General features: G+C 41.9%; 1 protein-coding gene across 1 annotated transcript in view; it reads right to left on the reverse strand.

Annotated features, from left to right (window-relative positions):
• The window catches only part of LOC119566992 (complement receptor type 1-like), a 207,535-nt gene extending 182,192 nt beyond the window's left edge, over nucleotides 1-25,343 (reverse strand). The window contains 6 exon segments of the mRNA XM_043520786.1: nucleotides 1,304-1,477; nucleotides 3,192-3,404; nucleotides 3,546-3,728; nucleotides 4,195-4,383; nucleotides 8,052-8,228; nucleotides 25,188-25,343. Coding sequence (XP_043376721.1) covers nucleotides 1,304-1,477; nucleotides 3,192-3,404; nucleotides 3,546-3,728; nucleotides 4,195-4,383; nucleotides 8,052-8,112 — 820 coding nt within the window. The 5' untranslated portion in view covers nucleotides 8,113-8,228; nucleotides 25,188-25,343.
• Nucleotides 25,344-26,616: the final 1,273 nt, after the last annotated feature.

Raw genomic sequence — 26,616 nt, forward strand, 5'->3', positions numbered from 1 at the left:
CTTATTGGCACTCGATACCTTGGGAGGTACCGGCTTCCTGTGCGGGGAATGACCGCGCCTTCCTTTTGGCTGCGCCGGGGGCTGCACCGGGGAGGACAAGCGGTGCTGGGGCCTAGCCTGGCGCTCTGGGGCCGACAGTTTACGGTGCTTAGCCAGTGCCGGGTCTTTCGACAGCTCCGGGGCACTACGCACCAAGGAAGCCTGAGCCGGCATCAGGCGCTCCAGGCCCGGCGGCTGCAACGCGGCCTCCATCAACAGCTGCTTTAAACGAAAGTCTCTTTCTTTCCTTGTTCTTGGCTTAAACGCCTTGCAAATCCTACACCGTTCAGTTTGATGTCCATCCTCCAGGCAACATACACAGGAGTCGTGGGGGTCACTAACTGGCATAGGTTTGCGGCACATGGCACAAGCCTTGAAGCTGTGGGCCTGCGGCATGGGTGCTGGAAGCCTCCAAGCACTTAATGATTTAAGTGTCCATAATAGGTATGTTAACGAACTGAGAACAGCTACTCTAAAGGCTAAGGGACTGCTCTTCTACAAGAGAGAGAGGTTGTTCCAACGCTGCCATGGACGGTAAGAAGGAACTGGAGGGGGTCGGGCTGGCAGGGGTATTATACATGGCGCAGTGGTGCCACTCACGGGGCCCAGCTGGCCTGTCAGGAGCCGCTAAGGGGAAAAGTTTCCAACACTCGTGCACGCGGCGCGCGCACATCTAATGTGGAATGGATGTGAACAAGCACTCGAAGAAGAACTACTACTTTCAAATTCTCTTGCTCCGGACACATGGTACATGAGTAAACCCTCAATGGAATACTATAGGGATCATCACTCAAAGAAAAAGGAGCAGTTGTTGTGGAAGGGTGTGGGGTGAGGCTATGGAGAGGAAAGGTCATCCTCCAGTTTTGGAAGTTGCTGTATCTTGCCTGACATGCTGCCATCTGACTGATCCCAGTGCATTTTACCAAGTCAGCAGCCTACTATATATGGTGATTGGAGACATCTACATTTGCTTATACACTTGCCAGTTTCATCCATAGCTTTAAAGACAAGAAAAATAAGTTATTTCACAAAATAAATGGCCTTGAATACAGACCCAATCCATTTTGTAAATGACAAAATAATACAAATGTACCTGTCAGTTCTATGTACTGTCAAAGGAAAGGGGCAAACGTGTCACCAAGTACCCACAATTGACATTTTTAAAAAATACTAGGTTAGCAAGTGCTTTCTCGATCTGATATGTTTAGTATATGGAGTTGGGTTTTACATTTGTTCAGCAAGATAAGACATAAATGCAACTTACTGCTACACCCTGGAGGAGGCAACCAGCCATTCTTTGTGCATTCAGCTGTATCTTGGTCATTATTAGTGTGAAATCCACGATTACATGTAATTATAAGGACATCACCATCCCTATATACATTCCTTTGAGGTCTGAATCTACCATTAACAACTCCTGGAGGATCACATACAATTTCTAATGAGAATGAGACAAATACATTTTACAAATGAAAATAGGCCAGTAGGCTGTACAATCCATCAGCAATTATTGTGATTTATCTCTGAATAAAACATATGGAAATTGCATAGGAGGGAAGATACTATGTTCCCTACTTTTACTGTAATGCTGTTTAAGAAGTTGCCAAATAGAATATGGACGTACTGATTTTTAATTGAGCAATACACATGCCACAGCTGTTCAAAAATTTTCGTTCAAAACTATTGCTTTTAAATGAGAAATGGTCTTTTTTCTAAACCAATTACTTTCACAAATAAGGTTTGGTTGTGTTTTTTTTGGTTTGAATTTTTCCAGTTTTTCATAAAAATTGAATATTTTAAATTTTGGGTTTTTTTCTCCTTTCTACTCCCATTTTCCCCTTTTTACTAAATACAATAGATTGAATGGTGTCGAAGGCTTTTTCCTCCGCTTTTTCTTTTTTTCATCTTTGTATAGTTACAGAGTAGAAAAATCAAAGTTGGAGAAGTTTTCAAAATTCCAGTTTTCAAAATTTCCAGAGTGGAAAAAGTGAGATGAAACCCTGCAGATTATGCATTGATTTTTTTTAAAAAAAAAAGAAGAAGGAGGAGGATTGATGGGAAAAAATAACATTCAAAATATTGAAATTAAAATGTATATATTTTATAGAAAAAAATAAAAATGAAAATTGCTCTATTTCAAACCCTGCAAAATGGTAAAAGCATCAGCTGTCAACACTTTTCACAAAATTGCTTCTGCATTTTTCACCCAGCTCTGGTAAATATGCTGTGTCAGGGCTGGTAGCATAGAAATTTAAAGGACATTGTGTTATCTGTAGTTACAAACTGTTACACCCAGCAGTTGACCATACCATCAGAGGCACATTACTGTTTTGTGGGGCCCTGGGCCAGAGCAAGTGGGCCCCACCCCTTCCACCTGCAGTCCCCCCCACCCAACCGGGCGCTCCTGCCGGGGAGCAAGGTCAGGGCGCAGGGGCTTGCCCAGCTCTGCCTACCCAGTGCCCCTGCCAGGGAGCGGGGATGGGGCACGGGTGCTTTCCCTGACCCCCAGCAGGAGCTATGGGCGGACGGAGCGGAACGGAGCACAGGGCCACCCATTTTTCCAGGGCCCCCCGAATAAGCCAGGGCCCCTGGGCATGGGCCCCGTTGGCCCAGTGACTAATCCATCACTGCATGCCATCTGTACACTGCTCCCACTCCCAGCACTTTCATACCCAATAGCGACAAACCAAGCTCCAGGCACAAACTCGGTTTTCCCATTATAGACCCAAGTTCTGTTATCAAAAGAGGGCTGAGCTGCTCCGAACACTGTTTCTGAGAAAGCCTCTGAGTAGTGTCATTAAATACTCCATGTATAGATTCAGTAACATCTGAAATAGCCTTAGATTTGCCTAGTTACAGACAGTAACTCATTTACACTTTTAAAATTGTTGTACAACAAATTAAAGCCACTTGGTTATTAAATTAATTTGAGGGGCCAGAGTGGAGCAGGGACAATCTGCCTCACAGTGTCTATTAGCCCCTAAAATGTAATTAGCTTAACACAAGTCCAGTCTGGAAGGCTTTCCCCGCTGCATTGTAGGGATGAGAGCAAAGAAGCAGCTCTTTCACATTCACATATTCCTATCATTGCAGAGTGCCCTCTATTGAAAGCAGGATATTTGAGATATCCACTACAGCCCATCTCCACCTACCTTTGCATTCCGGGTAGACAATTGGATTTCCACGGCACTGCACCATAAAAGTAGATTGAGATAAATTAGTTGCAAGTGCATATCCTGGTTTGCAGCGAAGCTCAAGAAAATCACCACGTTTTAGGTACATCCATTGTGATATGGTCTCATTTGCTCTCCCATTCAACTCTACCATCTGGTTTTCCATTTCTTCCACTGAGATAGCACATGGCTCTAAAACAAGAAAAAGGTGTGGTTGTCTTGGTAATGCCCCAAGTAAGCACATTGAAGTAATGTGTTTACACAAGTGATGAGTCTGATTCAGTGAATCTCTCCATAAACCTCAAAGCCTAAGAAAGCAGTATCTTTTTTTACCTAAACAAAGTGGTGCTTTTGTCCAATTCCCATTGTCACAAAACGATCTGTTCTGTCCTTCCATTGCATAAAATTTTTGGCATTTGAATTCTACAAAGGAGCCAGATGTGTATCCTTTTTCCAAGAAAGTAGTTATGTCTCCATTCTCAATAGTAGGTGGACGGCTACAGTTTTTCCCTCTTTCTAAAAGGAAAAAATGACAATTATAATAATCTTATGCAAAAATGGTTATGATGTCATTTTTTGGCTTTGGTACTGCACGTGGAAAATGGCTCCTTGTCCAAGGTTAGGGAAACCACTTGTAAAAACCTCATGTTGCTGAGCTAGGCACAATGACCAAAATACTAAGGGCCTCATCCTCAGCTGGTGTAGAGCAGCACAAGGTCTATGTACCATTTATGCCCTACCTTGTGCTGGCCCTCTGAACAGCAATGAATTCACCCTGAATGAGGCAGGAACCCTGTGAAAAATACAGTATACCATCATGTAAGTGATGCCTACAGAGGGTGATGCAGCGCCTCATGTGTGATTATCGCTAATGGAAGGGGCAGGTGTCACAGTCCAGAACACTACATGCACCTACTTGACTGTACACAAGAAATCAAATAAAACTGAGAAACTGAATTATCAAAATACAGTGCAGATTTACCAGAGATACATGAAGGCAAATCCATGTGCCCATTAACACACTTCCTGACTGAAGGGGTTGCGAGGGTATATCCTTCACTGCACATAAATTCCAGTGTGTGGTCACTCAGAATCAGCTGTGCATGTCTTCGGCCACTGGACAGAAGCAGATTTTTGGTCTCCAGTTGCTGTTTTGTGAGGCTACACGGTGCTAAAGAAAAACCAGAAAAAATGAAAATGATAGAGCCTGATTTTTCAGTGTCCTTCATCTTGCGCAGCCATTTACCTGCTCTGTAGTGAGTCACTGCAAAACATGCCCATTCTGCTTTGTACTCTCTCTCTCTGCAGGGTGTAAATTGTTTGTAAGATGCAGTGGAGAATCAGACCCATTATCTTCATCAAGATATAGATTAAAATGTATTTCTAACATCAACGAAAAAAATCACATTGCTGAGAAGGAAAAAAAGAGGTATGTCTAAATGTTAATTTAGATGTGTGTGTGTGTATATATATACACACACACACACACACAATGCAATGCTGCCAACTCTCATGATAGATCTGTAGTGATATCTGGGGCATTTTTAAATCCCCAGTTCCAGGAGTCAAGTGAATACAAAGGAATCCCATCTTTTGTTTAATAAAGTAAGTTTCTAGTCAATTCGATTATTTAGAAAAGCTCGAAAACATGATCCCAATGTACCTTAAGGCTCAAAAAGCAGAAGGTAAATAAAAATACCCAAAAGGTAGTATTTTTTTTTAATGAATTTCATTATTTTTAAACTAGTCTCATGAATTCTGGAATCTTGGGGTTAGCAACACTGAATAGACAGCAGGAAAAAATAGGATTTTACCAAGAAAGTATTATCTCAACCATAACTAACACATGGGTCACTAGTTTGATACTATATTCAGTGATAGGGCACTAATAAATATATTTATCCACATATACAAAAGAAAATTTCAAAATACCATGTATATCTGGGAATGTACCCTCATCCAAATCTAGCAGCCCAAAATCCCATACAAAATTAACAGGAATACTTGTGGCACCTTAGAGACTAACAAATTTATTAGAGCAAAAGCTTTTGTGAGCTACAGCCCACTTCACCAGATGCATAGAATGGAACATATAGTAAGATATATAGATATAGATATATATAGACACACAGACACAGATAAGTTGAAAGTTACCATACAAACTGTGAGAGGCTAATTAGTTAAGATGAGCTGTTATCAGCAGGAGAAAAAACTTTTGTAGTGATAATCAAGATGGCCCATTTAGACAGTTGACAAGAAGGTGTGGGGATACTTAACTTAAGGAATAAAAGGAATATATATATACTATAAGTTCCATTCTATGCATCCGATGAAGTGGGCTGTAGCCCACGAAAGCTTATGCTCTAATAAATTTGTTAGTCTCTAAGTTGCCACAAGTATTCCTGTTCTTTTTGCAGATACAGACTAACACGGCTGCTACTCTGAAACCAGTCATATAACATTAATTATTCACTCAATAAAACAGAAATTAATTTATTACAAATGCCAAGGAAATAAGCCCTAAAACAGAGAAATCCCTAAAGAGGAGACACTGATGATGTATGTTTATTGGCAAATGGCAAGCAAGGGCCTGCTCCTGCAAACTGGACGCATGCATGAGATTCCAATGAGGCCAATGAGACTACTTACATTCGGAGCACTTTTGTGAATAGGAATTGCAGGAGTGCATCTAGGGCCTGCTCTTGCTGCTGGTGAAGTCAGTGGGAACAAGATTGGTATAGACTTTGTAAGCAAGCCCATTTGTTCCCCCATACTGTAGCTGGTATTTTCCGGGACTTGCTGAAATTAGCCATTTCTTGATGGAAAGGCCTCAGCCATCCCCTTCTTACACTACTCAAAGGTGCATCAATCATGTGAAATGAAAAGAGGCACTAAAAAGTCAGCAGATAGAAATAGAAGTTCTAAAATCCTACATCATGCACACAATTTACATGAAGACTTAGACATGAAAAGGGCAGGGTAAAAGGAACAGTAATAAATCAATAAAATTAATTCCTGCTATACTTACCTGCCAGGACTGAAGTTTGGGGTTCAGTAATTTCCCCTCACAGGTGGTAACATCACAAACACCTAATATAGGTGGTTTAGGTGTTAATAGTGTCAAGAGATGACAACAGTTATAGGAGAAGATACACAGATCACTGAATTCAGGTCTTTGCAACTAAACAAGCATTTCATCTCATCAACTAAATTCAAGGGGTTGTCAAAATCAGCAGTAGGCCGAGCTCCAAAATCCCCAATGGTGCATTAAGAATAAATGATTTCTCATTAGAATCACTCTCTTACATTTCCAAACCTCACTTCAGTATGAGTGAGCACAGACATCGCCTCGTGCCAGAGTACGTGTGTAAAATCAAATCACTCACCTGCACACAGTTTCTGCACAGGAGACAATCAAAGCCATTAGGCCGTGTACAGTGTTTGGGCGGTCATATGGATGTGACACAATAGCTTACATGGGTCTCTAAGCAACATACCATTATGTGCAGATTTATGCAATAACCAATATACACATCCATCTGGTTTGTATATAACTTTGTCTAAGTCAAGTAGCCAGGATTTCAATTATCCGAGGTCCTAACAAGTACCATAATCTTACAGTATCCCCTAAAAAGATGAGAAGCTCCTGTACAATACCAAGTAGTTCTAGGATACTTTGCTTTTAGTAAGACTCCCTCTTATACAGTGTAAGTAAAAATATCCCATATGGTCAGTGTCCTGAACGTTACAGTGCTAAACTAGCAGGGTATCAGCTAATTTGTTTAGTAAACTATATTAAAAGAAAATCAACTCACAGCCCGTCTCTACTAAGAAAAACTAATATAAACAACAAGGAGTCCGGTGGCACCTTAACGACTAACAGATTTATTGGGGCATAAGCTTTCACGGGTAAAACACCACTTCTTCAGATGCAACACTAATATAGAATTCATGGACTTTCTAATAGAATTTTGGAATTTAATCGCGTCCATGCCTATTACAGTAATGCATATGTAAAAAATAAACAATAGTTAGTTGGACCTTTGCAGGTATGTTGAATATCTCACTTCTTTACACGCCACAGCTGTGGTATGTATACAGTGCACATCCCCAGGTTTATCTAGGCATATCCGGTTAGCACATCCCCCTCACTCAGTGCCTTTTTCCCTGCTTTCAGGGGAGGACTTTTAGCAGTGAAGCAGGCCATGATAAATGGAGAGATGCACCCCTCTGTACCCCTTTCCAAGGTACAGCCTTAGGGGGCCCATCAACTCCTATGATGTCACTGAAATGAGGATCTTGATAAATATTATTTGCCAATTTCTCCTAATGCTGCAGCCCTCTTCTCTTTGTTATGATGATACAATGGTGTTTCATCTCCATATTCTTTGTTATGGATATTTTTAACCCTTGCCTCCAGTATTCAGATCCTGTGTCATTGCTCGCATTTAGGGTTATTAACAACAAAAATCTTGGAATTTGATAAAATGGAGAAATTCTCTCTCTTCTGTAATATAAATAAATAAATTTAGATGTTCTGTTGTCTTGTTATAAAAGAGACCCACCTAATTTAAATTTCATATTTGAAACTATTTGGTGATCTGCAGAGATCTCATTAATAGAAACTCCTAGGGACCAGATATGGCTTGAGCCATAAACCAGATAGTTGGATCCAAGGATCAGGTGTGGTCCATCAGACACAGGAATCTGCTCTGAATTCTGATACCACTTCCCCTGTCCCCCATAGTTGAGGAGCGTTTGAATTCATGGGTTTGATTTGGGTCCATCTCTACTAAAGAACCAACCTGTGGGAAAAAGCAAAAAAGCAGTTCCCCTTACCCAAACACTGTGGTGCAGGTTTCCAGGTTTTCCCACTGCACGTGATCCATTCAGTTCCCATCAGGCTGTATCCAGGATTGCACTTGTACTGCACTTTGTCACCTTCTCTGTACTCCAACTTGTCATCACTAACAATCTCCCCAAAATCAATATCAGGTGGCTCTTCACATGCTGGAGCTGCAATAGATGCACAGACATAATTGTTGTTGTTTGATGTAGGGACATGTTCTAAGATCATTTGGCTTACTAATGAACACCTTACTGGTGGCTTTTCACAATTCATTTAATTTAAATCATTTATAATTCATCTATCAACATGGTACCTAGGAACATTACTGCACAAACACACACTCAGTCACTGCAATAACCTGACAGAAAAGGGAGAACAGAAGAGGAGAGAAATGCTTTACATTAGGCTAAGGTTTGGCTGCACTGATGAGCCTTGCACCATGCACTGAACATCAGCAACACAGAACTGACCCATCACCACAGTTGTGGCCCCTCCACATGCAAGAATATCCTGCCTCCAGTCCCCAAGAGTGCACTTCAAGGGACTGTCTGCAGCTGTGCCTCAGCTGATCTGAACTGTCACAATGGTGCATAAGGTGGGAAGGAGCCTCCAACGTGCCACACCATGTACGGTTTTATTGTCTAAAACCGACACCTGGAACTGCTCATTACACAGCAAAAATACACATAGCAGAAAGAGGAGGTCTAGAGACAGGCAACCATGATGAGGAGCATGGAAAGAGCCAGAAACCTGAGACAATGAGGAATTTATTAATATGCTACATGGTCCTGCTCCAACGAAAATCTTTGTTCAGATCCACAACAGTATTCTCTGAAATGGGTAAAAGCCCCTTTGCAATTCTTCCATAAACATCCTTGTAATTTAGAAGAAAAAATGGGATCGTGGATTATGAATATAACCAATGGAGTTAATGTCGGGATACAGTCAAAAAGTAGACGAGCAGGAGATGAATTGGGTCTCATATGTATAACAGGGTTGGGGTGGAAAGCAGCATAGAACAATAAATATGGAGGTCTCACTGCATTATATAATGTGGGCTCCAATATTGACCCCTCTTTTATCCCATTTGATGGTCTGGTCCTTGTTTACCAACTAAATTGATACATGCTGTCCTTTCTTCTGTAGGGTGGATTGCACAATGTCTTAAAGATGGATGGGTCCTTTACCAAAGTGTTTCCATGAGTAATTTAATGGTTGAAGAACTCTCTACCTTTGTCACATTGGTCCTTTCTTCCTGGCCATCAAATGAGCATTGTGCTCATGTATGGCGCAAAGATTTGTGGTTCATATTGAGAAATTTACAAGACTGAGGGATCCTAGGATTATGTCTGGATCTTTCTTTAATTGTTTCTTCTTACTTTGACGAGTCACAATCTATTGTTTCGAAAGGTGTCAGTGTCATAAATAAAAACTTACTGCCAGTGTCTGATTGTATTTAAATCATAAGGACATACATTTTATGTAAAGCACTAGAGCAGAAAGGTTTCAGAACTCTTTCTACTGACTGTTGTTGCCTTAGGTATCTTGGGTTTCTTCCTGTGGTCCCTTTTCTCCACCCTACAGAAGAAAGGAAGGTACAGGGAGAAGGTGAACTCACAACTCCTGTTAATGTAACATTCAAAGAATAAAGTACTAAAGCTGAGGGGAGAACTGACGAGTGAGTATTCAGAACTTATCAAATTGAATTTTTCGTGCATGTACCTTGTAATATTATATGTTTTAAACTTTTCTTTTGAAGTGAGACCCTGTGGCTACCCACAATTAATGCTCTGTCTTCTAGATGACTATTATGAATACTACAAAGAACGAGCCTTTCCAGCACGGAACAAGGACTGGGGTGGGCTGGGCTGGCAGGGGGGAGGGCAGGGTGTCACAACACTGCTCCATTCTGGTACCTACACCTCCCTGCCAAAATTGTCATCTAGGTACATGAGCGTCTCTTTAAAAAGACTCCTCCTCATATTTGGCAGCAGCAGCAGCAGCATTAGAAGGAGCCAGGGCTGGGAATAGACCTTACATAGACAGGTTGAGGGATTTGGAGAGGGGTTGTTCTTTTCTCTCCTTTTCCTTCCTCCCCAGTGCTGGACCCTCAATCAGCATTTCCATCCTTGAAGCAAAGGGATGGGGATCAGCTTGGTCTTGGGATCTCTCTGAGAGTAAGTGTTGCAGAGAGGAGCTCAGGTCTGGTAGGTTTAGAATGATCAATTATCACCTGTTGTGGTAGAGACCCCTGGGAGGGGGTATGGTAGGCTGAGAAATCTTCTTAACAGGAGCGGAGGCTCTTTAGTACTTGAGGATATTCAGTTGTAAGGGTGGAAGAGAAAGTCTCACAGAAAAGTGAAATGACTTCCAAAGTTGACACAACAAGTCAGCGGCAGAGTTGGGAGTAAAACCCAGGTCTCCTGATTCCTGTGCCTGCGTCCTATCCACTAGACCAGAGTTTCTCAGCCAGATGGTTGTGACCTCCAAGGGAGGTCACAAAAGACCATCAGAGGGGTTGTGAGATGTTGAAAATGTTATCATCTAAAACAAAGGAAGTCTTGTTCCCACATTTCCCGCACACCCTCACCTTCAAGGTCAAGTATTCTCTGTCAACATCTTGAAACGCACACACACACACACACAATGTATATAGGCTGGGTACCTGGAAGATTGCTGCTGGGATGAATACTAATTGCAGGGCTGGGGAGGCAGAAAGCCATGTCCATAAAGTTTTTTAGCCAAAGAACAGCTTTCTCAGGCTAGTTTTCTCAAAGCTAGAGCCTTACCACATGAAGTGGAAAGCTTTGATTTCCAGTTGGAGAAACCTGTAACTTACACCCAAGTTTTCTTGGTCTTCTACTCAGAGTGTTTCATGTAGCACCTATAAATGTATTACAGTCTTGCCAGCCCTGTTCCCTGGCACTTCAGAGAGTCTCCAGCCTGTTTCCGCCACCACTCATCACACCCTGATCCCAGACATGAGCCAGTTCTTGCTTCCCTTCTGCAGCCTTGCACCTCAGCTCCAGACCCCAGCCTCCTCAGCATATGGCCCAATTCTGAGTCCAGTCCCAAGTCAGCCCTTCTCCTGGGATACCTTCTTGCCAAATCTACACTAGCTTTTCCACTGTTATTCACCGAGGGCACAAATCACCTCCTCTGACGGTGCTGAAACTCTGCGGGAAGAGGGGTCCTGCTTTCCTCCATGAGACTTTACCAGGTCCACTAGCCCCCAAAATGTATCTCCACACTGGACCTGGGAGCTGCACTGAGCACACATCGTGAGATTAAAGCCTCTCCCTCTTCCTGGCCTGTTCCAGACTCCCCTGATTCAACGCCCCACCTCGCTGCCTCCCCACACTCTTAGCGGTTTGGAATGCAATTCAATCCTGCAGTAGTTAAAATGATAAATGCTAAGAGTTTTGCACTTACAGCTTTGTGCCCTCAGTGATTAACAGTTTAACCAGTGAGTGCTTAATCATTTAGGGTGGCTTGGCTAATCGTCACACAATCATAACTTTTTAGCTTAAAAAATGAAATTCTAATTGGTTACACTAGGCATGGGACTGTAATTGGCACTGTATGGATTTTTGAGCATATGAACTATTCTGTCTTACAGCTAGAAATGGCAGAAATAACATGTGGTTTTTCCTACTTTTGCTTTTAGAAAAAGACTTTTTTTTGAGGCCTGGATGCTTGAAAAGTTTTTATTCTACATTTGAAAAACTACCTCAAAATCCCCCTTTGATTAATTACAAAGTTGCTGTCAGGAATAACTACTGCCCGTGAAAACTTAGAAGAGAGGAGTGGGTCAAAACAATACTTATAATTGAATTCTGTCTGAATGAAACAGTGTCATAAGTATGCACTGTACTTTACAGAGCTCAAACAAGGACAAGGTCCCTTCTCCAAAGAGTTTACAGTCAAATTCAGACCATCACAATGCACAGGATAGCAGTTCTGGTACCAGGACAGTAGGCTCAGAGACATTGGTAGTTACAATGAAGTAGAAAGTAACAGTGGAAGAGGTGAATTCTAAAGAGGGGGTCTGAAGTAGAGGATCCTTTTTGCACAGAGTGAGCGGCTTTCCCACTGTAGGGAGTATATTGATAGGAGGTGCAAAGCCACAAGAAGCTCACACTTCAATCACAATATAATTGCCAATCACACCTTCCTGGCACTCATGACTCATGCAGGTGGGTGAGAAAGGGTTAAAAAATATTCAGGAGGTCAGAATTTTGGTCTTGAGCCTCGTTCTTTGCTCCCAGGCTCTAAGGGGCATGGTGGGTTGTGGAGTCAGCATGCTTAGCTCTTGGTTAGGATCTCGGCAGGAGGGAGCAACTTGTGTTTCTCTGTAGCAAATCTTCAGACGCTGAGGCCAAGTCAGTGATAAGTGGGTGAATAATGACTTAGCATGAAGCCTTAGGGGCTTGGGATGAAACCCTGGTGCCATGGAAGTCAATGGCAAAACTCCTATTGACTTCTATGGGGTCAGGTTTTCACCCTTGGGTAGCAGCTGATGAGTTGGGAATGGAATTGCTTCAAGAGCAGTCAGAGGATACTTTAAAGAAAAAAATGCCCAGTTACTAGAAAAGATGCCCAGTTGCTAGATGCACTTAACCTTTTTGCCTTTACGAAATGTTCTGTCAGTCATTTGGAAGATGGTAAATTTATATGTAACTACGGGAAAACCTACCAAGAAGGTGATGACATTTCATGTGTGAAAAGAAAAGGAGTACTTGTGGCACCTTAGAGACTAACCAATTTATTTGAGCATAAGCTTTCGTGAGCTACAGTTCACTTCATCGGATGCATACTGTGGAAAGTGTAAAAGATCTTTTTATATACACACAAAGCATGAAAAAATACCTCCTCCCACCCCACTCTCCTACTGGTAATAGCTTATCTAAAGTGATCACTCTCCTTACAATGTGTATGATAATCAAGTTGGGCCATTTCCAGCACAAATCCAGGTTTTCTCACCCCCCCTCCCCCCGCCAAACCCACTCTCCTGCTGGTAATAGCTTATCTAAAGTGACCACTCTCCTTACAATGTGTATGATAATCAAGGTGGGCCATTTCCAGCACAAATCCAGGGTTTAACAAGAACGTCTGAGGAGGTGGGGGGGGGGGTAGGAAAAAACAAGGGGAAATAGGTTACCTTGCATAATGACTTAGCCACTCCCAGTCTCTATTCAAGCTTAAGTTAATTGTATCCAATTTGCAAATGAATTCCAATTCAACAGTTTCTCGCTGGAGTCTGGATTTGAAGTTTTTTTGTTGTAATATAGCAACTTTCATGTCTGTAATCGCGTGACCAGAGAGATTGAAGCGTTCTCCGACTGGTTTATGAATGGTATAATTCTTGACATCTGATTTGTGTCCATTTATTCTTTTACGTAGAGACTGTCCAGTTTGACCAATGTACATGGCAGAGGGGCATTGCCGGCACATGATGGCATATATCACATTGGTGGATGTGCAGGTGAACAAGCCTCTGATAGTGTGGCTGATGTTATTAGGCCCTGTGATGGTGTCCCCTGGTCCAGTCCACACGAGAGATCCACTTCCTGGACACTACAGTGCTAATAAACGATGGTCACATAAACACCACCCTATACCGGAAACCTACTGACCGCTATTCCTACCTACATGCCTCCAGCTTTCACCCTGACCACACCACACGATCCATCGTCTACAGCCAAGCTCTGCGATACAACCACATTTGCTCCAACCCCTCAGACAGAGACAAACACCTACAAGATCTCTATCAAGCATTCTTACAACTACAATGCTTCACTTCCGCAGGTGGGTATTGAGAGAATTTATCTCTCAAAATCTTGAGAGAATTTATCTGTCAAACTCTAACAAGTCTCTACTGTGCAAACTGAGATTTTCCTATGCTTATAACTTGGCCAGATTTTGGGAGCATCGAAAAAGTCACATCCCTGACACCAGGTGGAAACCCCAACCAGATTTCAATGTCCTACTCCAGAGAATGTGGGTGCTAGAGCTCCTTAACAAAAAACTCTTGTAAGAATATTTTAACATGCGCAAAACAAAATACTTCTTCCTCATTTCATTCTTGTAAAGGGCTGAAATGTCTATTTTAACAGAAACTTTCCAACAAAATTCAAACTGAGGAAGACACTCAGCATAGACAATTTCAGCCAGAATGATTAAAGTTTGACAAAAAGTTAGAAGCAACTGAAAACTAGGTCTTATAATGGAAAGTGTTGGGCATCCTATTAACAGGCGTCACTACTTGAGCTGTCTATAAACCAGCCAAATTGTGACATTTAGTGAGTAGCCCGTGTCCAGGACATATACAATCTGATGATCTGACTTATTTTATTTCTCACCCCATAAGCTTTTCCTACCAATCAGGAAGTGACAGCTTTCGAAATTATTGCATAACAGCAATTGGAAGGCGGAGCCACCACTTCAACACACTTCACAACATCCAGGGGAACATGCTACAACCATGTGAACAGATAGTATAAGGCACACACTTCTCCTGTCTGGTAGGCTGCTATAGGAGGCTTCTTGTGACACATCTTGGAATAGGTAACCAGCCATTTTTTATGTATTCTGCTGTCTTTTCCCTGTTGTCCAAATCAAAGTGAAATCTATAATTACAGTCTACTCTGATTATATCCGCTTTTCTGAACACTCTTTTGAGGGCGATAGTTTCCATTATTCACTGCTGGAGGATCACATGCAATTACTAAAGAGAAACAGACAAACAAGTTTAACTGGAAACAGGACATTGGATTGTAAATCCCCTTCAATTAACATTATTTATATCCATCTTCTTTTTTTTTTTCTAACTCCAAGGATTGCCTTGTAGAAGCATTTTCTGCATAAGGTTGTCAAAGTGAGATCCCTGTGGACTTGATGAAGTCGGTAGCTCTTCCCCTACATTTGCTGCTGGGCGGATCTGCTTAGGATAAATTTATTTTATTGTTTAGGTGGGTGCAGGTAGTTGTTATTATAAGTGTCATTCTGATTAGGATGGAAAAGCTTTATCAAAAAAGGAGAGTCTTGCAGTGAAACCAAAAGTTGGACAGATATGATTTGTCTAATCTCTTCTGGAAGTTCATCCCACAGCTGAAACCCTTTCACCAAAAGTGCCTTAATAGCTCACACACACTCCTAGGCTGGTAATGGCATTGTCCCAGAGGAGTGCAACAGTCTTGCCATGTCATAAATGCAGATGTGATTTCCAGTGTAGTTGGGACCTGCTCTACTGGTTTTGTGATCAAGATCAGGAGACCGGGCAGAACCCTCCCTGCTCATTTCAGGTGGAAGGTCTACCCCTTCCTCTAAACAGATAAGCTGATTTAATTGAGAGTAGACCCTGGCAGGATTAACCCTGAGGTCAGAAATGCTGAACATAATCCTTAGTATTCAAATGAAACAAGGGTCTTACAAACAAGACTCCGTCACTGCTCTACCCTGCTTTACCACAGACCAGGTCCACTGTAATAATTAGGTTTCAGATGGATCCTCCTTTCCCACCACTAAACATAAATAGCCCTTATCTACTCAGGAACCTGACGGTGTCCTGGAAAGTCATCACTCCAAAACATATTTTACTATATGACATCGTGGGAATGGACAAAGCAGGTCTGGTGTCAGAAATTAAAATGCCCCACTCGCTCTATAGGACCTATTGCACTATCTATACGCATATGTAAGGTTCCTGTCTCCACTGTATCTATAAATCAGGCCCACATGCCAGAGTGTTTTCTTCCATCCATATAACACTAAATCTAGTAATGGTACAAAACACAATTTCTAAACAAACCAGAAAACAGTGAATATCATTACAATTCACATAGCGTGACATAAATAAGAGACATATGAATATATGAATGAATTTCATCAGCTGTTCTGATAACAGAAGCAACACATACAGAGGTACAATGAAGGCTCACCAGCTTTTGCACTCTGAACGCTGCTATATTTTGAGGGATGCACTCAGCCCTGTTTCAACAGGCAGTAGCTCTGACACGTGGAAATATTCTCTAGCACTACCCAAAAATGAGACTTGATTCACACCTTCTGCCTTCAAAGATTTTCATTCACTCTGTTGTTAATGGCTTTCTCCTGTTTACTGTACATTTGATTGTTTTGCCTTTGTAAAGCGGGGTTGGGGATGTCTCCACTATTAAATGACGTGAGCTGAAGTTGTATATTTGAGAGTTCACTGTAACAGCACTTGACTATGTGCAGCATTGAGTGTATTTAATATCCCCCACACCAGGAAAGAGTTAAGCTAAAGTGTTGTTGAATATTTGGCTCCTTTTGCATCTTACCTTGTCCCTTAGCAGAGAAAGCCCAGAGTATCTGAATGATGATACAGCTCAGCAAAGTCATTCTGAGGGTTGACCAATTAAATCCAGTACTTGCAATGGCTGATGTTGAGTTCTGTGTTTCTCTGCATTCTGTCCTCAGCAACTGCTTTTGAAGACTGATCATGCTTTCTACTCCCACTCAATACCTCTCTCTATCACCTCTCTTTCAACATCAAGATACCAGAGATAACGTATGTAAACTCCCCTGGGAATACTGTCCAACTTGGGTTTTTTCATTGCCCTCTATGATTCCATGGAATTTCTCCCCTCACAGTATGGTGTGGAAGATACTTCTGCTGAGGTATCAAGGTATCAACACAAGGTATCAACTACTCAGGGTTCAGAGACACCCCTCAGGATAAACACAGGTTGCTTAAGACACATTGTTGGTCTTCAGAAAGCTTAATTATGCAAAATGAACAATTAATTCTTTACCACCAGGGTGTAAATACTACAGTCTGCTCACCTCGGGGATCATGCAGAGTTTCTGTGGGTCCAAAGACCAGGCATTTTGAAAGGCTGGAAAGGGAGTTCATGACTTATTCAAACGTTAAAAGAGGGATTTCCTGGCTTTGGGAAGATTGAGAACCACATGTACAAAAAGTGTTTGGTGGAATTTTCAAAAATTCCCATTTAGAACAATAATTGACGTGACTACCAGATTTTATAAATCATCTTTCTTCAGAACCATGCACTATATACAATCACTAAACTGATATTCCAACATGCCTGACTATTCCATTTGGCACAAGCATTTCAAATAAATGTGGCATAGTGAAAGACTTTGGTTGCTGAAGTTGCTCCAAACTAAAAACATTTCATTTGACTTGAAATGCCCTCTTTGTTAATGTTTCCAATTTGCCGAAATTTTTCAAAATTCTTGGATTCCATTTGCCCTAACTGAAATGTTTTTTCCAGTTTTTCAGAACTGCCAGCCAACCAAACAAATCAGTTCTTCACCCAGCTCCAATTCAATCATGTCGGACTATTTCATCTGGCACATGCATTTCAAAAAAGCAATGTGACTCTCTGAAAGATTCCAGTTTGCAATTTAAGAAACCTTGATAATCATCCCAGCGCTGCCAGATTTGACCTTGTACCAACTCCCACTTACTTTACCTGCAAACAAGAAGAGCAGCAGAGATGCACAGAAACATAAACAGGTGTACTACAAGAGGAGACAAGCACATAGGTTACTCAGACCAATGCCTCTTCCACAAGGGAACAGGGGGATTTTTTTGGTGTGAGCACTCACTGAGGACTAGCCCAACCACGTACTGTTCAGCAAAGAGACATCTATGTGCGAGTCTGAGCCTGAGCATTGTACCGTCAGGCCAAAAACCACTCGCTCCACAGAACTGAACTAAACAGCTAATATTCAGAGACAGGTACAGTAAACAAGCTGAGTACTGGGGGAGTTCAGGGATATGAGTTTTGTGTGGTCCCTCCCCATCATTTGTTCTGAACCAGTGCACACAAAAGCATAATAAGAACCTGCCATTTTAGAAAGCAGTCTTTTTCTGAGGGGGGTAGTGTATCTTGGAAATCCTGAAATGTCACAGCAATTTTCAAGGCAAACTCTCTATGTGTGTTGATTTTAGAGAACTTTGAAAAATTGCCCATAAAGAAAAGGAGTACTTGTGGCACCTTAGAGACTAACCAGTTTATTTGAGCATGAGCTTTCGTGAGCTACAGCTCACTTCATCGGATGCATAGCATATCGTGGAAACTGCAGAAGACATTATATACACACAGAGACCATGAAACAAAACTTCCTCCCACCTCACTCCCCCGCTGGCTGCCAGCAGGGGAGTGAGGTGGGAGGAAGTTTTGTTTCATGGTCTCTGTGTGTATATAATGTCTTCTGCAGTTTCCACGATATGCTATGCATCCGATGAAGTGAGCTGTAGCTCACGAAAGCTCATGCTCAAATAAACTGGTTAGTCTCTAAGGTGCCACAAGTACTCCTTCTCTTTTTACGAATACAGACTAACACGGCTGTTACTCTGAAACCTGCCCATAAAGAGAAACTCTGATTCAACCTTAGATAGGAGTTGCCCTATAACCAATGTTCAGAAGCCACAGATGTTCTGTTTTACGAAACAGCCAAAAACACAAGCTGATCAGAACTTTTTGGTTATTACCCTGAATGTCAAACACCCTCCCTTCTTCTCTATGGCATTCCCTAGGATCTCCTGGATGCCAAAATATAGTTCCTGTCTCTCTTGCTTTATGAAGACCCCCTTCTCTTGCACATACATCAGTTTTTGATTAACAAGTTACTGGGTCCCTCTCTTTCTGAAGGTGGCAGGATTTTGAGGATACTTGTATAGGCCCCAGTGCTTTCCCCTCCTCAAAAGGTAGCAGGATGAGGTATAGCTGCGCTGGCAGTAGACAGAACAGTGCAGTAGACAGAACAGTGATGGTATATCTATACTAGAGTTTTTACCTCAAATTAATTGATTACCAATTAACTAAAGCTAGTAAAAGTCTGTAAAAGCTAGCCTGAACTCTTCTCAAACATCTGTCCCAGAATACTAACATGCTTTGACCTAAGCATCAGTCTAGGCATCATTACCTCTGGTTAATCACAAACATTTGGGAAGTGTCCAAACCACCCTTTACGCTTGCATTAAGTCCCTGGAGTAAATTAGCAGTAAAAAACTCGAGTGAAGCCAAGTCTTGAGACATACATTTTGGCTGTGGAGGATAGCATTGTGCAAGCATAAGTGTTTATCAAACATTGATCAAACAGAACTTTGAATTCTGGTGAGAAGCAGCACTGTATGTGCTAAACCATGTTTTGAAGGCTAGAGAGAGAAAAATTGTCATCATGGAGGCCTCTCAGGTAACTTATCCTGGGGTTTTGAGTAGAGTCAGCCACTCTTCCACCTAAGAAAGGACCAACCAACTTCCACCTAAGAATCTTACTGCTGACAACGGTGTTTCTGACAGACACCTCTTCACAAAGTTTGCCAGAGTCCGGCTCAGTAACTCTGTCCTTCAGTGAAACATCTCCATGACTATTTATGTGGAAACTTTTTAGGTAAAGCAAAGAGTCCAACCCCAAAAATATGTATTTAATAAATGGAATGAACAGAAAAAAATAAAAATAGCTGCAAAAAAAGTAAACTAATACAACATTAAGAATGAAATTTCCATTGCACGCAATTTAAAGAATGCAGAATTACTGAGATGGTTAGTGAATTTATTTGTATGTTTGCTTTGAGAGCAGAAGGATGGCAGCAGCTGAAGCAAGGGGGAAGGAGTGACCCAAGAACCTCTGGATGCCAACAGGTAGCGGGCACTGGAGTATATAGGGATCCCCTAAGTTCACCAAAAGAATGTCATGTAAGGTCTCTAATGAGGGCCTGTGTCACTCTGGTCATCACAACTATTGCAAGGTATATGTATGGAAAATATGTGAGGAGTTACATATATACACTAAAAAGTATGTTCCCTAGGACAGTAGCTAAAATCAGGTCACTCAAAGGTAGTGTGTCTTGCGACACACTCCTCCAGGCAGGAGGTGGGAGACACTCATCTCCAGGGTGAACCATTGTGTGTTTTGTGTCATACTGTAGGAGTCTATTAGCATTCTAAGTCAAATGCTTCTGAGTAGCTGGAGGAGACTTCAGAAGGAAATTATCAGAAAGAGATAAACAGTGGGGAGAAACCTATTTTGAGGTGAACATAAAAGGTCTGTGCTGGTATATTGGAGGGTGCACAATGACACCATGGCATTCCTTCAGTGTGTGAGGACATTCTGGCAACAGGCTTAATATGATGACAAAGTGTTTGAACCAAACTGGTTGAAAACCCTGGGGAAAGAACTTGGGGTACATTATCTTGTAGGAGTGAGGAGAATGCCTTGTTAGTTAGGTTTACTCTCTAGAAAGCATGTTTGACGACTTTTTTATATAACCTCTAACACTGGTTTTTAATTGAATCTTCATTCTTTCTTAAATAAATTTCCTTTTGTTTTATAATTGAACTCAAGCACTGTGAGTAACACAAGAGCAGTGGGCTAAGGTAAAATTAGTAAACTCACATACACTGTTCCTTCGGAAACAGAGGAGCTAAGATTTCTGTGGGTATCCAGTGATCAGGGGCTGGATACCACATGAGAGCACTTTGAAGGGACTCAGGGGCTGGGGTGTTCTTGTCAACCTGTAAGGCAAAGACAGGGCTGGTGTAGCCCAAGGGCGAGTGTTAGGGAGCTAACACCCAGCTAGTAAAGGCAAGACTCCCTCATGCTGGTGGCAGGTGATAACAAGGCGCCTCACAGTCTTGGGTGGCCCATGAAGTCTCACAGTGGTGTAGTTGGCAGGATCAGTACACTGTTCTCTAGCTAACCAAAAATCACACTCCAAGTACTTATAAATCAGATTCTGAGAGATTCAAAAGAAAAATTGGATGCAAATAAAGAGGAGGTTACGGGTTGTTATTTTCTGTTTGCTGATTTGGGGTAAAGGAGATAAAACAAAAGAAAATATAAGATGAGTAAGCAGGATAAACAGCAAAGAGATTAGACTGATCCACCAAAAGGGACTGAGCCCAAGGGTGGAACAGGCTTAGAAGACCAACATGACACAGTTCTTGGTGCCGTAGCCATGTAAAGCGAACTGGCTGAGATAGAGGTCCAGAAAACAGAGATAGTGGAGTGGACCAAAAGGCTGAAAATGGAAGCTAAAAATCAAAATCTGGAAGCAGAGAAGCAGAAACAGGCAGTGGACAGAGTAGCCCACCAGTGAGCATTGGAGCTAGAAGACAAAAGGTGTGAAGCCCAGGAAGCAGAAGCCCAAGGGGGGGGGAAAAAACCAAGAAGAGGCAAGAAAGAGAGGAGAGGCTGTATGCCCTGAGCATACTGGAAAAACAAGGCCAGGTGGCCTCAGCCCCCAGGTGCTCATCCTCTCCAGAGATCCCATGGGTGGGACAAATTGTGCCCCCTAGCTACAGGGATATTGATTGCACTGGAGAATATTGAACCACCTTCAAACGGATCTGCAGTGTACCCTGATGACTTGAGAATAAATACTTTCCAAAATGACTGGCAAAGCTTTGCAAGTGTTTAATGATATGGATGTAAATGCAGCTATGAGGCATGGTATTATAAAACCCGTTTCAAATTACACCAGCATCATATGCCTCAAATTCAGAAATCTCAAAAAGACTGATAAATTACATCACAGGGAATGTGAGCATAAGATGGTGGATTATTGGAGAAAATGGATAAAGAGTAAAGGGGCAGATTCCTTGGAAAAGTTGTAGATCTGATTGCTCAGGGGCAGCTCTTTGAAGTCCGCTCTGAGGAAGTGCGAACCACTGTGTAGAAGAAACCTCCAGCATCAGTGGAAGGAGTCACTGAAATAGCTGCCGTGGTACACACAAGTGAGACTATACAGTGAGCAGAAACCCCAAAAGGAAGGGCAAAAACCTGGAGTAAAAGGATGTTCCTGATTTGTCCCTGGGGTGAGAGTGAAGTCCACACCACCCCAGTAACTGCCTCCTTTTAGTAGCCCTAATTATCAGACCCCAGCTCAAAAAGAGGGACCAAGAAAGTGTCACTCATGTGGGTCCCTTGATCACATGAGAAGGGAATGCACTAAGTACAGGGGGGTCCCAATTCAGTCCCTGATCTGTTCAGGTTAATGCAGCTTCCCCTGTTCAGAGACTTCAGTGGTGGCAGAGAGAGTTCTGGTTAACTTTGTCAGGTCTGACCTCCTGGAAGTAGACAAAGAGTTCATTAAAAAGACCAAAATAAATGGTAAAGTGTGCTAGGGCTGATGAAATACTGGTGCTCAGATTTCCCTGGCCAGGAGAGATGTGATTCCAGAGAGTGACATGCTTCCAGGAGAGGAAGTAAAGCTACTACATGTTTTAGGACAGTTGAAAACCACGGTGCCTTTAGCCTGCATCAGATTGGAAAGGGAAGGTTTAAAGTGTACTTAAAGAATTCTTAAGAATTTGATGCGTTCGTTGGTAATGATATGATATCACTTCCCAAAGCTGTTAATATTGTGACCTGTACTAAAGGGGAATGCGTCTCTGAAGCTACATCTACAATGCATGCTTCTTTCTGCAACATGTAGAGTACATACTCAGGTAGCCCCCTTAGCACGGGTATACATAGCAGCATAGATGGAGAGGCATGGCTTAGGAAAGAAGAATACAGACACACCTGAAGGAGATGGATATGTATCAGCTGTATCCCAGCTAAGGACTCTGGCAGTGGGGAAAGGCTCCAGCAGAGAGGAAGCAGCAAGGAAAGGCTCTGGCAGGGCTCTCCCTGCCAGTTCCTTTCCTCACCACAATGAAAGGCTCCAGCAGCAGGAAGCTGCTGAAGCCTTTCCCCTCTTTTTCCCCCCGCCACAGCCTTTCACTGACATGTGTAGCTACACACTGCAATGTGGACACAACCTGTTTTTCACTGTGGCTTGTAGCTACATGTACCATCCATGACGTTGAAGATGTGTAGATGTAACCTGAGTTACCAGGAGTAAACTCTGAGGAGGTCAAGGCAGGTGAGGGGAAGGGGAAACCTCTGTCCCCTTAGCAGCAGAGAATAGCAACGGCAGGGGAGAGAGAGTCTTCCCCCCTACTTGTGACAGCTCTCCTTGCAAGCCAAATGGATTCTACTGCAGAGCAGGATGCCAACCGCCCCTCTACCCCCAGAAAGCATGAAAGTCACAGTCCTCAGTAATGCCCCAGAGAAACAGGAGGATGTTCTTTATAGAAGAGGGAGGGATGTACAGAGAAGCTCTGGTGCGCTGTAGTGCTAGGGAGCCATATAAACTATTGATTGTGCCCACTAAGCATTGTGCATTAATGTTACAAGCCCACAGTTGCCCTTTTGCAGGTCACTTGGGAACAGAGAGGACTTTTGAAAAATTCAACAAAAATTTCTTTTGGCCTATTATTCAAAATGAAGTAAAGGTCTACTGCAGGACTTATGACTTATGTCACGCAAGGCTCCCTTGCGCCCAGTACCAGTAATCAAGGAAGTATTTTTCAGGATGGCCACAGCCACAGGTGCTGGAACTAGTGGTGCTGGGGGTGCTGCAAAACCCCTTGGCTTGAAATAGTTTCTATTATATCCAGGGTTTACAGTTTGGTTCAATGGCTCTCAGCACCCCCTCTATACAAATTGTTCCAGCATCTCTGGCCACAGATATCATTAGGTTATGCTCTGCCCAACCCAGAGGGGGGAAAAAATTATATTGGTTGCAGCCGACTTTGCCACCAGGTACCCAGAGGCAGTTGTTCTTGTCTAATGTGGAAGCTAAAACAGTGGCTACAACTGTTTGCTATATTCAGCTGATTAGGTTTTCCAAAGGAGATCCTGTCAGATCACGGATCAAATTTCACGTCCCAGGTAGTTAGTGAGTTATGGAAGATGTGGGTGGTAAAGCAATGGAAAACAGCCACATAACACCCTCAAACTAATTATTTAGTGGAGAGGTTCAATGGGACCCTAAAATTTATGCTGGAAATATGTACAAAAAAAGAGGGCAAGCCGCTGGGATGTAATGTTACCTTTTCTATTATTTGCTTACTCCGAGGTACCCCACTTATCCACATGGTTTGCATTATTTGACTTCCTGTATGGGAGAAAGGTCAGAGGTCCCCCGGATATCATCAGAGAACCCTGGGAGGATGGCACTCAAGCAAAGGGGGAACCAGAGGCTGAATATGTGCAGAAGTTTAGGGAAGATTTAAAGACTATGACGGAAATTGTTCAGCAAAACCTCCTTAAAAATTAAACAGCTCAGAAAGTATGGTATGATCTCAATGCCTGTGTTCATTCATTTGATGTGGGTGATTTGGTAAGGTGTTACCCCTTGTAAAAAAGTATAAAATGCAGAATTCATGGAAGGGGCCTTTGGAGGTTGTGGCAAAGGTTAACAATCTTACCGACAACATACAAAGGCCCTACAGCAAGCCTGCACCACGGGACCATTTGCATAAACATGTTAAAAGTGTATCACAAATGGAGAAGCTATTGTAAACATGATATGCTGTACAGAGAATTCTCAACCTGTACTTCTCATTGATTTGATGACTGAATGCCCTACAATTCCTCACTAGAGAGCACTGAGGAATGTGAAGAATTAACCCGAACTGAAAAGGCAGAGGTTATGAGTGTTGCAAATTTCTCTCAGTGATGGCACTGATTTAATTTCTAATCTGTCAGAAGTGGAAGTAAAGAATAGAGACTGCTTTCACAAGCCACAAAATATATGCAGTTCACAGCTGCTCCATTTCTCTGCAGATCTGAGTTATCTTTGGTTAGCCTTTTCATAAGATTTTAAGATTTCTTCTCAGTTTGTTTATCTATTTATTTATTTAACAAACAGGAAACAATATTTTCCATTCAATTGTGTTAAATTACTGACTACTCAGTGGTTACATCTATACAAAAAATTTCTTTCCACAGCAATCCATCATTAACAGCATTGAGCAACCCTGCTAAAAGGCTGAATATTTCCCTGAACTTTCCAAGCCCAAAAGTTTAGGGTAACATCACAGGGCAAAGGAATGTACTCCTGAAATGATTTGTGAGCTAGTTGATTTTAATTATTACAGTTTTCTCTAAAATGATGGATGGTTTATCATATACAGATACCTTGGGAATGCCCATTACAATCAATATAATAAATAATATTCTTGTATTTTGACTTATTCATTTAAACGAAATACGACAATAAGTTTTACAAGAGACACTCGCTATCAGTTAAGAGCATGTCTTTCATTTTAACAACTTACCTTTTTGTGCAACACATATCCATAGTAGCAGTAGAACAGTATAGCTCTGCAGTATCAGTGTCTCAGAAACAGACCAGACACATTTACAATGATAGCTGGTGTTTTCTGTTGCTGTAAGCTACGTTCACTCACCAATGCCTTCTGGAACGGTCCTTGTAAAAGTTTTATTCCCTGACTTCTGTAATCACTTCCCCTAATCCTCTTGCAACTCTCAATAGTCTCTTTCTATCTGCACAGATACATTATGCGAACTTTGAAAAAAAATACCTTGCTAATATTTTTAGATATAAAGCCTTTCAAAATAAACCTGAAAATATCTGTCATCAAGGAAGTGATGTAGAAATTTCAATTAGCCTATGAAGAAAAACTGAGCCAAGTTTAGTGCAAAATTACTATTTAGACTATGTAACAAAGGGGATTTAGTCCTGCTTTCAGTACAAATACCAACACCACCTTAACTATGGACCCATGACAAGCACCTCCATAATAACGAGAGCATCCACAGTTACATAGCTAGAACACTTATTCTAAACCAGACACCATCAAATTAGGCCAGAATAAAGACTGGGAGTGGATGGGTCACTACAAAAACTAATTTTCCCTCTGCTGATACTCACACCTTCTTGTCAACTGTTGGAAATGGGCCACCTTGATTGCATTGGCCTCATTAGCACTACAAAAGTAATTTTCCGTCCCTTGGTATTCACCTCTTCTTGTCAACTCTTGAGAATAGGCCACTTCCACCTTAATTGAATTGGGTCATCAGCACTGACCCCCACTTGGTAAGGCAACTCCCATCTTTTCATGTGCTAGAATATATATTCTGCTTACTGTCTTTTTCACTCTATGCATCTGATGAAGTGGGTTTTAGCCCACAAAAGCTTATGCCCAAATAAATTTCTTCGTCTCTAAGGTGCCACAAGGACTCCTTGTTGTTTTTACTTATTCCAATGTCCGCTGAAGTCAAAAGAAGTCTTTCCATCAATGAACATTAGATTGGGCACATATAAACCTACATGCTTCAGGGCATAAATCCAACTATTGGGGGTTAGAAAGAAAGTTCCTCTGTGGGCAAATTATTCTGTAATTGCCTGCCCTTTATGGGATTTCTTAAAACTTTCCCCTGAAGTTCTGAGCACTGCCAGGAACAGTATGTTACGCTAGCTGGACTATTGGTCAGATCATGCATGACAACTCCTGACCTCCTTTTGGAAACCACATTGTTGTTTCTGCTCACCGATTCAATTACTGAAACACTTCAGAAGGAGGTTAATGAGTAACAAATAGCAAAAACTAACAAAACGCATATCAAGTGAATTTCATAACCATTTGTGTTCCACTTTGTATAGCTTGCAGGATTTTAAGATGTTTTCACAAATAGACACTTTTCTTTCTGAATATTTGTTAACAAAAATGTAACAATACACAT

This window comes from Chelonia mydas, chromosome 8 (genome assembly GCF_015237465.2).
Source record: "Chelonia mydas isolate rCheMyd1 chromosome 8, rCheMyd1.pri.v2, whole genome shotgun sequence".
In the NCBI taxonomy this organism is placed as follows: Eukaryota; Metazoa; Chordata; order Testudines; family Cheloniidae; genus Chelonia; species Chelonia mydas.